Source organism: Elephantulus edwardii, unplaced genomic scaffold (assembly GCF_000299155.1).
Source record: "Elephantulus edwardii isolate Elephantulus edwardi_28Jun2011 unplaced genomic scaffold, EleEdw1.0 scaffold00028, whole genome shotgun sequence".
Lineage (NCBI taxonomy): Eukaryota > Metazoa > Chordata > Mammalia > Macroscelidea > Macroscelididae > Elephantulus > Elephantulus edwardii.
The window spans coordinates 16,971,976-16,985,947 of NW_006399778.1; the positions used below are offsets into that span (position 1 = coordinate 16,971,976).

Genomic DNA, 13,972 nt, shown 5'->3' on the forward strand with positions numbered 1-13,972 from the left:
AGGTTTCTAAGTCATGCGTTGGGGGTCCTGGACTCTCATAATTTGTGAGTAGGCCCTAAACTTCTTGCATGTGCACTAGTGAAAGCTGGCTACGTTGAGGTTTGACTTGGTGTCGTTATTGTATACTGTTGAGTCAGAACCACACACACAGCCAATGAGGAGGGACAAAGTCAGAGGTGGAACTTACCAACGCCAGTGAGGTAGAGCACCCCCTGGCCCAGGGCACTATCTTCCTGATGTTCATAGTAGGAGACTTTCACCTGTGGGGAGATAGTCAACATGTCACCTTCAAATATGGTGGCAGAGGTGAAGGACAGACCCTAGCAGCTCTTCTTAAAGGCAGGTAGGCATCAGGACTCCTGAGTCCTCTCTGCTTTGAAGTCCCAAGATTCAAGGCTCCCAGTTTGGAGTCTGAGCTCTCTACTCCAGCTGGAGAAACTGTGAACATCTCCTGTTGCCAGAGCTGACCTGAGGAGCAAGGGGGCAGGGGCAAGGGGGGGGGGGGCTGGCCCCAGGCAGAGCAACTGGACATTCGGGGTATGTCAGAGAGAAAACCAGGAGCAGCTGTCACTTCTCTAGGTCTCTCTTTGCTCATCTGTAAAATGGGAACGGTCTCAATCCTCATGGTAACAAGCCGATGGTAACTGAACTTTGATGATAAATCATAACGCAGGCTTAGTGCTCTCACCAGGGACACACAGCACCCCTCAGGGAGGTCCCACTGGACAGAACACAGTCACAAGGAGGCTGCTAGGGCCTCGCGGCCACATGGTTTGTTAACAGGCCGTGTGATCTGCCCTCTCCTTAGCTCAGCCCTGCTGCTGAAGAAAGGTTCTGGTCACTGAGTGTGCGAGGGGGTTAGTCCAAGACAGACTATCATTTGTGCTTAAAACTGTCTGTAAAAAAGGTTTGCTTAGCTGTGGGACACGCATGTGCACGTCCGGACACGTCTGTGCATCTGTGCGTGTGATGACCAGGGTATCGATATGGAGTCCCGCCCGGGTGGGAGGGGGCTTGTATGGAGGGGCTGTGTGTCAGCTGAGCATGCGCAGTCTCGTCTTCCTTGCACGCAGCCACCACTCCTGTCAGCAGGGGCCTGTGTGCTGCGCCGAACACCAAGAACTACTGGGAAGAAAGGCCTGGTGATCTACTTAAAAAAATCAGCCACAGAAGACCGTATGGATCACAGTGACCCACGTTGCAACAGATCACGGGGTGGTGCAGGTCCAGGGAGTGCTTTAGTCCAGTGTGGGGGGTTACGATAAGCCAGCGGGGTCTCCATGGCAGAGAACAACTTCCCTGTCTGTAAGCGTGCGTGCGACACGGTGGCTCTGGGTTGGTTTGTGTTTGGGTGCCTGTGAGGTTGTGTTAGGATGTGTCATGTGATGTGAGTGGGAAAAGCTTTGTGGGGACCACGTGTGCATAGTACGCGTGTGGAGGTGCTTGAGAAGGAGTAGGAGGAGGGGTGCAGCCTCTTACCTTGTAGTCATTTAGGATCCTACTGGCTTCCTTCACGTACACGACCACATCCACATCAGCGTCCAGGGGCCAGTGGGACTTGCCCTGGGGCTCCGTCACATGCGCAGAGTCAAAGGTCACGTAGAGATCCACTCCAGAGCTCCCAGTGACCTCAAAGAACTTGGCGCCCCTGGGTACATCACTGCAGGGAGGACAACAGGAGGGGGCAGGGGCTCAGGAGAGGGGCTGGGGACGGGGCTCGGGGCTCGGGTGGCAGGCTGTTCACACAGCACTCCGGCTGTGTTAGTGTGCAGACTGAAGGACCCTGGCTAGGTTCCTCACTGATTTGCCACATGAGCCACACTGGGCACATCACTTCCCTCAAGCCTCAGTCTCCCAATCTGTAGTCTAATGGGTTAGACCAGATCAGTGATTGTTAAGCTTAAGTATGGGGCTCCTTGATCAAAGGAAACCCCCTAAGGGACCCAGAACATAAGATAGAAGAAAGAGCAGCTGCCGTGTTAAAGCTGGTAAGAAAGAGGGGTGAGCCAGAGGCCCTGTGATTTAACCTCTTCACTCTCACAGTCACCTCTCTGGATCCCAGGTTTCTAGAGATCAGAGATGGCAAATCTCTGGACTGGGATGCACAAACTCCCAAGTCTGTTCCTGCCCTGACACTTCCACACTTTCCAACAACAGGAAGGACAATTGGCCACCACCTCCCATCATGCCCATCACTGGTCTCCCAGTCTGTGCCCCTCCTTTGTGTTCCACACACAGCACAAACAAGCCACATTCCAGCTAAAGCAACCGGCCCCTGAGGGGGGGCACCCTGTCCTTCACCATTCCCCCTAAATGAACATGACCTGTGCACTGGACTAGGTTCCGAGCTCCCATGGGGAACACGAGGCAGTAGATCCAGTGGTGCTCATAGTTGGAGGGGAAGCTGAGCGAGGGAACGACCTGCTGGTGCTTCCCCCTCTCTTCCATGTTGGGTTCTCTTCCACCATCTGCTACAGTACAGCCCTCAGCCTCAAGGTCACCACCCATAGTCAAGTATACTCACAGGTCAGACCTGTGAGAGGCTGAGGCTTGGAGGAAGTTTGTCTACATAGCCTCCTTCAGTCATTCTTTCCTTGACCCTTGAGAATCGTCCAGACAATAAACCTTCCAGAGAAGCGAGACAGAACCCTGGTGGCACTATGTTCAGAGCATTTATCAGCTAAACAAAGGATCAGCAGTTTGAACCCATTGCTCACTCCACAGGAGAAATAGGAGGCCCTCATCTGCTTTGGCAAAGATTAAGACCAAAACTAAACTTGCTGCCAGCAGGTCAGTTCTGACTCATAATGACCTTCCATCAGGTAGTTAAGGCTGTAATTCTTCAGGGAGAAGACTGCCCATCTTTCTCCTGTGGAGCAGCTGGTGGATTCAAACCAACCTCTAGGTTAGCAGTTCAGTTCATTGTACAGCCTTGTAAATGTGATGGGTTTCTACTCTGTGCTATGAAGATTCTATGATTTGAAATTGTCTCAATGGCAGTGGACATATGTCACCCCATCAGGGAATTGAATCCTGGTGTCCTGTGTGACAGGCGGGGACACTCACCATTATACTAATGAGGACAAAAGGCAACTCGAGAAGACAAAGCAAAGTTTTATAATGGAACATGCAAAGAACTGGAGTAAGAGAAGAAAAAGGGAAGAATTTACTTGGCTTTTCTCAAGCAGAAAGAACAAAAAACAAACTCAAGCCTTGAGTTGCTATACTGAGAGATGTTATGGGCAAAATCTTAGAGATCCAGAAAGTATCAAAAGAAGATAGAAGGAATACACAGAGTCACTATACCAAAAAGGACTGACTGACATAGAAAAAATCAGGAAGTACCATATAAACAAGAGCCAGTGGTAATGAAGGAAGAAGGTGAAGCTCCACCGGCAAAAAAAATAAGGCACTAAGAGTTGATGGAATACCAATTGTCATGTCTCAACTAAGGAGTGTTGCCTTGGATGTGGCTACCAGTTTATGCCAGGAAATTTGGAGGCTAGCTGCTGGAAGAGATCCATATTCATTCCGATTTCCAAGAAAATGTGGAAATCATTGAAATATATCATAAATATCACATGCAAGCCAAATAATGCTGGAGATCATCCAAAAATGGCTACCACAGTAGATTGACAGAGAACTACCAGAAGTGCAAGCTGGATTTAGAAGAGGCTGTGGCACCAGTGTTATCATGGCTGCTGTTAGATGGACCCTAGCTGAAAGCAGAGAATACTAGAAAAAGGTCTGTGTTTTACTGACTATGCAAAAGCATTTGACTGTGTTCTAGTTAGATGTCATCGAGCTGAGTGTGGCTCATAGTAACCCTATGAACAGCAGATATAAACCCTTTCCTATTCCATGCCAAACTCACAATCTCTGACCTACTCAAGCCTATCACTGTAGTTACTTGACTGTGTGGATCATGACAAATTATGCTTAACATTGAGAAGAATGGGAATCCAAGAACACTTAATATGTTCTTATAAAACCTAGACCTAGACCACGAAGTTGTTGTTCAAATGGAGCAAGGGAACACTGCATGGTTTAAAATCAGGAAAGGACGTGCATTAGGGCCAAATTATTTCTCCATATCTATTCAGTCTGTATGTAGAGTAAATCATTTGAGAAGCTGGACTCTATGAAGAACAACATGGCATCAGGATTAGAGGAAGACTCATCAACAACCTGTGTTATACTGATGACACAACTTTGCTTACTGAAAGTAAGGAGGACTTGAAATGTAGAAGATCAAAGACTGCAGCCTTCAATATGGATTTGTATGTCAACATCAATAAGACAGAAATTCTCACCACTAGGTCCATAAGCAACTTCATGACAGATGGAAAAAAAAATTGAAATTGTTAACAATTTCATCTTACTTGGATCCACAATCAACACTCTTGGTACTGACAGTCAGGAAATCAGAAAACATATTGCATTAGGAAAGTCTGTTGTCAGAGACCTATCCAAATAACTGAGGAGTAATGATGTCAGTTTGAAGACCTAGGTGCTCCTGATTCAGGCCATGGTCTTTCCAATCACTTGCTATGCATCTGAGAACTGGACAATGAATAAGGATGACAGAAGAAGAATTGATGCCTTTGAGCTGTGAGTTGGAGAAGAATGCTGAATATCCCATGGACAGCCAAAAGAACAAACAGAAATGTCTTGGAAAAGTGCAGAGTGCTCGTTGGAGGCAAAGATGGTGAAGCTTCATCTCACACACTTTCAGCATGTTGCTAGAAGAAGTTATTGCTTGGAAAGGTGGAGGGTCCGCTAAAGAGGGAAAGACTCTCAACCAGGTGGATTGACACAGTGACTGCAACAATGGGCTCAAGTGTGTCAGAGATGATGAGGATGGAACAGGATAGGACAGGGTTCAGATCTGTTGTTCATAGGGTCGCTATGAGTCGTACTCGACTAGACCGTACTTAACAACAACAGTGGCAGTGGCTTTGGTTTTCTGGCTTCGGAGAAGCCAGAGCCCCATCCTTAACATACATTGGAGCTGCTCCCTTCCCATCAAGCAATGCCCCATCGACAATGATGAAGATGGTTATAGTCACAACAAACCAAATCCTATTCCACGCCTGACTCTCGGATTCTCACCACAACGCTGCAAGACAGTTGTTTTTAATCTCGACTTTACCAATGCAGGAGAGTGGAGGGAGACTCCTAAGGCCCTTCTTGATCCTGACAATACCCCACGTTCACCATTGCTACCTGCCGTAATCCCCCTAATCTTGAATCTTGTTTATATTTGTTACCAAAGAACAGGTATAATGGCTTCTAGATCGCTCATGGTCCAGACTCTCACCCCCTGGACTCCCATCCTCTAATCCAGCCCCATGTCCTATCTCCCCAGTGTCCTTTGACTCTCATGTCCTATCATGGCACAAAGATTTCCTCAATCTTTGTATAAAATCCTGGTCCTCGTTGTGGCCATCATCTCTCTGGGAGTTCCTCAGTGGTGCCTGTCTGTCCCAACTCCTTCTTGCAATACCAGGCCTTTCTTCTGAGGCACCTCTAAGTGGACTTGAACCTCCAACCTTTTAGTTAGTGACTGAACATGTTAATCATTGGGACCAATCAGGGACTTTATCATAGCACTTGGCAAAACCCCGACACAATTATGTCCAATTTTCTACATACTTTTTACTCACATCCCTAAAATTGATGGCATCTAACTCCAACAGCATTTGTAACACTATCAGGAAAGACCAGTTTTTACAAAAGGACATGGTGTTCATAAAAATAGAGTCAGTGGAAATGTGGGATGCCCCCAATAAGATGGATTGATGCAAGGATTGTGGCAAATGGTACAGTCACACCAATGACCATGAATACGTAACAGGATCAGGCAACACTTGGTTCTGTCGATAATGCCCATCTTGCGATGAACAATCTCCTTCCGCGTGATTTACAGCCCCAGAATCTCAATGTTGCATGTCAGTTCTGGCTTGGTGGTAATGAGTCTGAGGGGTTTTTTTGATCTGAGCCAACTGAACAACAAATGATAGCAAAACCCAAATGTGACACCTGGTACGAATGATAATTCATATTGGCTCATTAATTTAATTTGCATTAAAGCATGAGATAAAAGGAAACAATGAAGACTCATATCAAACTTGACTCATCTGCCAGTAACACAAACAACTTGTGCTGAGTCACTAACACTCTGAATATTAGAAGACTATTTTCTCAATTCTTTCATGATTATTTCAATGAGATGACAATAGATGCCTTACAACTTATGTGTAGCCTACATTCATGATTTCCCAGCACCCCTTGAAGTCTAGACAGTCAGTAAACAATGAAGGAAGGCTTTGCCAATTTCTGTGGTATAAATATTCCCAATATGGCCAATTTCTAGTTAGCAACATGACATTATTGGACTCAGAATTGGAAAGAGATGTGCAGCTGCATCCCATGATACAGTTACCCCTGCACTACAGACGTAAACAACCTCAGGACCTCAGGCCATGGTAGAACAAAGCATTAAGGGTTCATTTATTCTTATTAAACTATATTTTTTCCTCAAATCCTCAACTTCTTTGTTTGTTTTTGATAATGCACCTCAACTTCTTTTGAAAGAGGACTTTCAATATATGCTGTTACGAAAGAAGAAGAATTACAGCACCGATGCTGCTGCTGTGAGGTGCTATCTAACATGTTGTTAGGTGCCCTGAGCATGACGCATTCGCGACCCCATGAACACAGATCTGAGCCCTGTCGTATCCTGCGCCATCCTCACAATCTCTGACACACTCAAGCCCACTGCTGCATGCACTGTGTCAATCCATCTTGTTGGAGGTCTTCTCTTTCGCCGACCCTCCACCTTTCCAAGCATGCTGTCCCTTTCCAAGGAATAGCTTCTCCTAAGTGACATGCCACAGTGTGTGAGAGGGAACTATATCATCCTTGCCCCCAAGGAGCATTCTGGCTGCACCTTCTCTAAGCCATATTTGTTTGTTCTTTTGGCAGTCCATGGGATATTCAGCACTCTTCTCCAGGACCACAGTGCAAAGACATAAAAAGGAATACAGCAAGAATAAGGAATTGATAGTAGATAAAGAAAGATAGTAAATAAGTGCCAGAGAGGTTTACTGCTGTTGTGATGTATTGTGAGTCAGAGCTGTGACCTATAATGACTCTGTGTACAAAACGGTGTCCAGTCCTGTGCCATTCTCAGTCTCTTTTGTGCTTAAGCCCATTGCTGCAGCCATGGTGCCAACCAGTCTCCTTGAAACAGTAGATAATGCTGCTGTTGTGAGTTCCTAATGTTGCTGTTATTGTTAAGGGCTGTTGAGTCACTTGCTACTCATAGTAACCCTATGTACAACAACTCTGAATCCTGCTCTATTCTGTGCCAACCTCATCGTCACCAACACACCTACCCCCATTATCCCAGTCACTGACTCAATCCATCTCATCAAGTGTCTTCCTCTCCTGCGCTGTCCTCCACTCTCCCAAGCATGACCGCCCTCTCCGAGGACTGGTCCCTCCTTGTAACATGTCCAAAGTATGTCAGATCAGAATCTTTGTCTCCAAGGAGCAGCCTGGTCTCACCCTCACTAGGACTAACCTGCTTGTTCCTCTGGAAGTCCATGGTATATTCAATATTCTTCTCCAGCACCACAGTTCAAAGGCATCCATTCTCCTTCTAGTCATTCTCATCCCTAGTCATTGTTCACCTTTCTGATGCATAGCAAGTAATTGCAAAGACTATGGCCTGCATCAAGCACACCTTAGTTTCTAGACTGACATTGTTGCTCTTCAGTACTCTGGAGAGGTCCCTGACAGCAGATTTTCCCAATGCAGATTGTGTTTTGATTTCCTGGCTTCTGGTACCAAAAGTGGAGCAATTGTCGAGCCAAGCAAACTGAAGCTGTTGACAATCTCAATCTCTGTCACGATGCTGCCAGTTAGCCCAGTGGTGAGAATCTTTGTTTTCTTGATGTTGAGCTTCAATCCATATTGAAGGCTGCAGTCCTTGACCTTCTGCAGCCAGTGCCTCAGATGCTCTTCAGTTTCGGCAAGCAAGGTTGTAGGAAGAAGAGAATACACTAACCGTTGAGATGATTGTAATTGTTATTATTTTAATATGACATTTGGCATGCACAAAGGCTCCTGACATCACGGCAAAGAGGAATGTGTTCAACGACATAGTCTGTATTACCAGAGAAAAGGAAGTATTCTGACATTTCTCGAAATTATTTCAGGATCTCTTATCTCAGCTACTAACTAAGTGCCGTCAAGTCAGAACCACTTCATAACTGATCCTCTATCAGGTGTTCACGGCTGTAAACCACATGGCAGGAGATGCCTGTCTTTATCCCAAGGAGCTGCTGATGGATTTAAACCACCGGAAAAGGTGGCCTGTGGATTAACAGCTCAATGCCTTAAAGACTACATCGCCAAAGTTTCTTACTACTTTATTTACAAAATGCTGTTGCTGTGTGCCATCGAGTCAGAACCAACTCATCGCTGACCCTCCAGCGGGTTTTCAGAGGCTGGAACTGGGGAAGAAGAAGATCGTCCATTGTTCTCCCACAGAGCAGCTGACGAGTTCAAACCACGTGCCTGAAGGGTCACAGGGCAAGGCCATACCGCTAACCCATCATTTTTATCAATTTCTCTAGTGGACAACATCCTTAGCAAGAAACTAGTGTTATAGAATATAATGCACAGATAGCCTTTGACTTTTTCCTCTCCTTCAGTTCTCGTCTTGTTTCTTCCTTTGGAACGTTAGTCTGCATTTCACTCAGTTACCATCTGCCACCTCTCTCTGCACTCTTGGTCCTCATTAACTAGGTGGCGGAAGAAAGATGGGCAATCTCATCTCATGCAATTTACTGTCTCTCAAAACCTGCTGGAGGGTCAGCAATGAGTTGGTTCCCAACTTATTGATACATAACAACAATCACAACTAGATTACAGCTACACCTCAGTCAGTCTATTGGATCTAGTTCTCTTACGCCTCAGTTCACCCTACACACTACCACCGTACAGATCTCCTCAAACTAACATGTTCATCGAGTCCCAGAATAGCTAGAAAACCTTATGTTAGTTGCGTCCAGTGACTGTGGAGAATGTTCAGATTTCCCAGTTGGTTATCCAAGATCTCCCATTATCTGGCTGTATCACATTTTATAGTAACTACCGTTCTCCAGTCCTAATCCTTCAACCCAACTACCTGTCCTCAACATGTTTTGACAATGGCAAGCTATTTTATGTCTGTGCTCCTTTGTTTACATGATTTCCCCTCCTAAAATATCTTTCCCTGCTTCTTAGGACTTGTCTGTGGCTAAATTCTCCTTCCAGATCCAATCCTGTTCTCCCATGAAGCTTTCCTAACAACCCGAGTTTATGTTTCTTTTTTCCTCTTTAGACTATTAGATGTGCCCATGGATGAGTGTCTGAGGACTCCCAAGACCCTTTCAGGGGACTCACAAAGTCACAACCATTTTTGTTAAAGTGCTAATGTGTAAGGTGCACCTGATTCAAGCCATCGTCTGTTTAGTTATTTCCTAGTCATCTGAAAGTTGGACAATGAATAAAGACGACAGAATTGATGCCTTTGAGCCATGGTGTTGGAGCAGAGTACGGAATATCCCACCAATGGCCAAGAGAACAAACATATATATTGGAGCAAGTGCAACCAGGGTGCTCTTTGGAGGCAAGAATAGTGAAACTTTTTCTCACATATTTTGGGTATATTGTCAGGAGGGGCCAGTCTTTGGAAAATGGCATCATGCTGGGAAAAGTGGAGGGTCTGTGAGAGGAAGACCCTCAACAAGACGGACGGACAGTGATTGTACCAATGGTCTCGAGTATATCAGGGATGATGATGATGGCACAGGATACGGTAAGTGTCACATTCATTGTGAATGGATGAAATCACTCTATGATCGCTATAAGTAACAGTTGACTTGATGGCAATGAACAAAAATCAGAAGATATTCTTTGCTTTTCTCCACTGTGTTAACAGCAGCCTAGACAGTGTAAGTGCTGCTTTAGAGTTCAGGGCACAGAGTGTATATGATTTGCAGAGAATGTCGCCTGTCTGCATTTTGAGCCTTGCTGTAAGTCCAGCAAGTAACCCCTCTTATGCTTTCCTTTGAGTTTTTAAAACCACCAAGGCAGCCACAATGAATATCACTTAAGGTCATGCTAGCTTCCTTCTCAGGAGTTATTAACATCCACACAATACTTTAAATTTGAGAAGGGCTGGCCTCCTTTAGAACAACTAAGGCTCTTAATATGAGGACCATTCTCATTCATGTAGAAACCACTCCTCTATCAGACACCTTGCCACGGGGTCAATAGGCAACATCATGAGAGAAGAAGAAAAGATTGAAATTGTCAACTACTTAATCTTGCTTGAATCCATAATCAACACCCTTGATATCAGCAATCAGGAGATCAGGAGATGGATAGCATTGGGAAAGTCTGCTATCAGGGATCTTTCAAAAGTCCTAAAGAACAATGATGTCAGTTCAAAGACTAAGGTGCACCTGATTAGAGCCACTGTCTTTCCAGTCACTTGTTAGGCATCTGAGAGCTTGACAGTGAATAAGGGTGGCAAGAGAAGAATTGATGCATTTGAGTTGTGGTGCTGGAGAAGAGTGCTAAATATCTCATAGACTGCCAAAAGAACAAATAGACATGTCCTGGAGAAGGTGCATGGAAGTGAGGATGGCAAAGCTTCTCACACACTTTGGACATGCTATTAGGAGGGGCTGTTCCTTGGAAGGGGATTTGATGCTTGGAAAAGTAAAGGGTCCATGAAGGAAAAGACCCTCTACAAAATGGATTGATACAACGTCTGTGGCAATAGTCTCAGATGTGTCAGGGATGATAAGGATGACGCAGGATAGGACAGAGTTCAGATCTGTTCTTCATAGTGACAGCACTTAACAACATCAGACACTTGTTGGATCAAAGAAAATATTATCTTCTTACTATCTGGGACTACATTGTATTAAAAAGAAGTATCTGAAGTCTGTGTATCAATAAAGACTTCCTGACCAGCTGTCACCTTGTAGCAAGAACTCATTCGACAACAGGTGGGAACTGACTCATAGCTGACCCTCCAGTGAGTTTTCAGAGGCTGTAAATCACTCAGGAGGAGACTGCCCATCTCTCCGGTGAAGCAGCTAGTAGATTCGAAACTCTAGAGAGGTGTGACCTCAACTTCCTGTGGAGGACACCACCAGAGCTCCTAGCAAGAAGTCTAGAAAGCAATCATTGTCAACAGTTTTTAGCAATTCATTGAAAGGGCATAATTGTAAAAGATATATTTGTATTTATATACTGCTAAGTTTGCAAAACCTTTGGCTCAGTAGAAAAGGTTCTGATGGAAAAGAGCTCCTATCTCCTGCTTTCTCTTCTGCTTTACACAATATGCCAAAACCAACTTTTCTTTACTATTGTAAAGAAAGTGGTCATTTTCCTGTTTGATGATGCAATAGGAGGCAAATCTCCAAGTCTTAAATCAAAATTATCAAAAGCCCTTTACATGCATTTCTACTTGTCACACAGAATGTTGGAAGGATTTCTAGTCAGGTCAAGAATTACTAAAGTGAGTGAGGGTTATGATTTCATCTAGAACATTCCTAAAGCTTTTTTTGAAATTGTACATAAACAGTTATAGAGAATACCATGGTTATGAGTGCAGTTCTGTGTCATGGCAGAAGCCACGCTGTGTCCCTCCTGCCTAGAACCCTTCAAGACCTCCTCCCTTGTGGTCTTCCAACCTGTGGTCTTTCCATCCTCCTCATGCCTTTAAGTCTCAAACACTCCAGCTCTGGTCCTCCAGACTGCTGTTCTCTGTATCTGGCATAGTCTGTCCACAAATACTACGGCACACACATTCCCTTCCTAGAGAGGTCTCTCCTAACCTCCTATTCAACACAGGCGCCCTCACATGTGAGCCCCAACCTCCAGTCAATGGCGGTTCCCCATGACCCAGCTGCACGTCTCCCATGGTGCCAGTCACCTGACATCATTCACCTAAGGAGCGCTATCAGGGCAAGCGGTGACGTGCTCAGCTTCTCATTGGAAGATTGGCCCTTTGAACCCACCAGAGCTCTGCAGGGGAACAACCTGACAATCTGCTCAGAATGCCCTCTGGAGCAATCCTGCCCTGTCACATGCGGCGATTATGAGTCAGGAGCAACTTGTCAGCCTCTAAAATCAACATTTGCTAAATGGTGCTCCTGGGAGGTGCACCTGGTTAATGTACTTGGCTGCTAACTGAAATACTGGAGACTCAGGACTTGCCAGAGGCACCTCAGGAGAAAGGCCTGGAGAACTACAAAATCAGTTCCTGGGAACTCCACGGAGCACAGTTCTGCTTGGACACCCATGGTGACGTGGGGTGGTGGCTTCTGGTTATGTGGAAATTGCCTGGTGCCCCCTCTCAACAGCTCAGCAGTTATCCCACAGAGCGAGAGCGTGTTCTGCTGTCACCTTGGCACCAGCCAATGCCTGGCATGGATACTGGAACCCAGGAGCATGGGCAACCTCTCCTAGGACTGAGCATTAGTCCAAATCTGCCAAGTGTTGAGCCCAAGACATGCTGCTGGACGGAAAAATAGTGCCCAGTGAGGGGGAGGCCCTGGCCCACCCCATCCAGCACTGCCACTGCCAGAGGCACCTGCTTTTAAAAGGCAGGGGACTCCGAAGAGCCAAACCCCAGTTTGAGGCAAAAGCTGGCATCTCCAAGTCACATCTCGGGCCATCCAGCTTCCATGTGAGTCATGTGCAGTCACCACCCACCTGCCAACGAAGACTTCCGTGCCTCTGTGACGGCAAACAGGCTCTAGCAGTGCCTTTAGACTGGTGTATTAGGAGGAAAGGCGATTTGCTTCTGCAGATCAGTCATTGGAAATGCTATGCATCACAGCAGATTGATCCGCAACTAAGCCATCTGCCAATGTGCATGGGTCCCAAGGGTCAAGGCAATTTGTGGCAAATAACAACAATTAATCAATTAATCAATTCTCCTACCAATAAACAATGCAGAGAAAGAACAAAATGTTCTGCACTATCCCTCTGGGGCCACTGGGGCTCTGGGTCTGGCACAGCCTCCCACCAACTGCACCCCCCCCCAGCTGTAGCAGTTGTTCGTGCCTCAGTTTACCCTCTCTGAGGCAAAGCATTCAGGAGTTCAGTTCTCTCCCCTTTAAGGTGCCAGGTGAGCGGGCAGCAGCTGCAGACAGTGGCACTGGGGGAAGATCACTCCCGTGGGAGGCACCTGATGGGCAGGGCTGAGGCCCAGTGCAGCCCAAGTTATAGGGTGATTTCTGACCCATAGTGACCATCCATTGGATTTCTGAGGCTATAAAGCCTTGCAGGAGACCATACATATTTCTCCTTCAGAGAGGTTGGACTCAAACCACCAACCTTTTTGGTTGTTGTTATTGTTATGTGCCATCGATTCACTTGCAATTTACAGTGACCCTATGTACAACAGCTCTGAACCCTACTTTATCCTGAGCCAACATTGTTGTCTCTGACACAGCTACCCCCATTACCTCAGTCACTGAGTCAATCCATCTCATTGAGGGTCTTCCTCTCTTGTGCTGTCCCTCCACCCTTCCAACCATGACGTCCCTCTCCAAGGATTGGTCCTTTTTTGCAAAATGCCCAAAGTATGTCAAACAGAGCTTCAGAATCCTTCCCTGGTATCACCCTCTCCAGGTCAAACCTGTTTGTTCTCCTGGCAGTCCATGGTATATTGAATACTCTTCTCCAGCACCACAGCTCAAAGACATCAATTCTTTTTCTATAATCCCTCTTTCTATCATCCCTAGCCATTGTTCTTTTCTGTACATAACTCAAAACAACACCCTACATCTCACATGCTCTCTGGGAAGGATCTAGCCCAAGCCCCACTGTCCCTCTGTCCAGGGGCTGCCGCCATGCCCACACCTCAGTCTCCATCCCTATGTCACCTTCAGCA

At 46.1% G+C, this 13,972-nt stretch overlaps 1 protein-coding gene across 1 annotated transcript in view; it reads right to left on the bottom strand.

Moving 5' to 3' along the window:
* The window catches only part of PADI1 (peptidyl arginine deiminase, type I), a 54,290-nt gene that overhangs the window by 23,241 nt on the left and 17,077 nt on the right, over positions 1–13,972 (bottom strand). Inside the window, exons 2-3 of the mRNA XM_006883601.1 lie at positions 1,480–1,660; positions 188–260 (exon numbers count right to left, since the gene is read on the bottom strand). Coding sequence (XP_006883663.1) covers positions 188–260; positions 1,480–1,660 — 254 coding nt within the window. The remainder of the gene's footprint in view (positions 1–187; positions 261–1,479; positions 1,661–13,972) is intronic.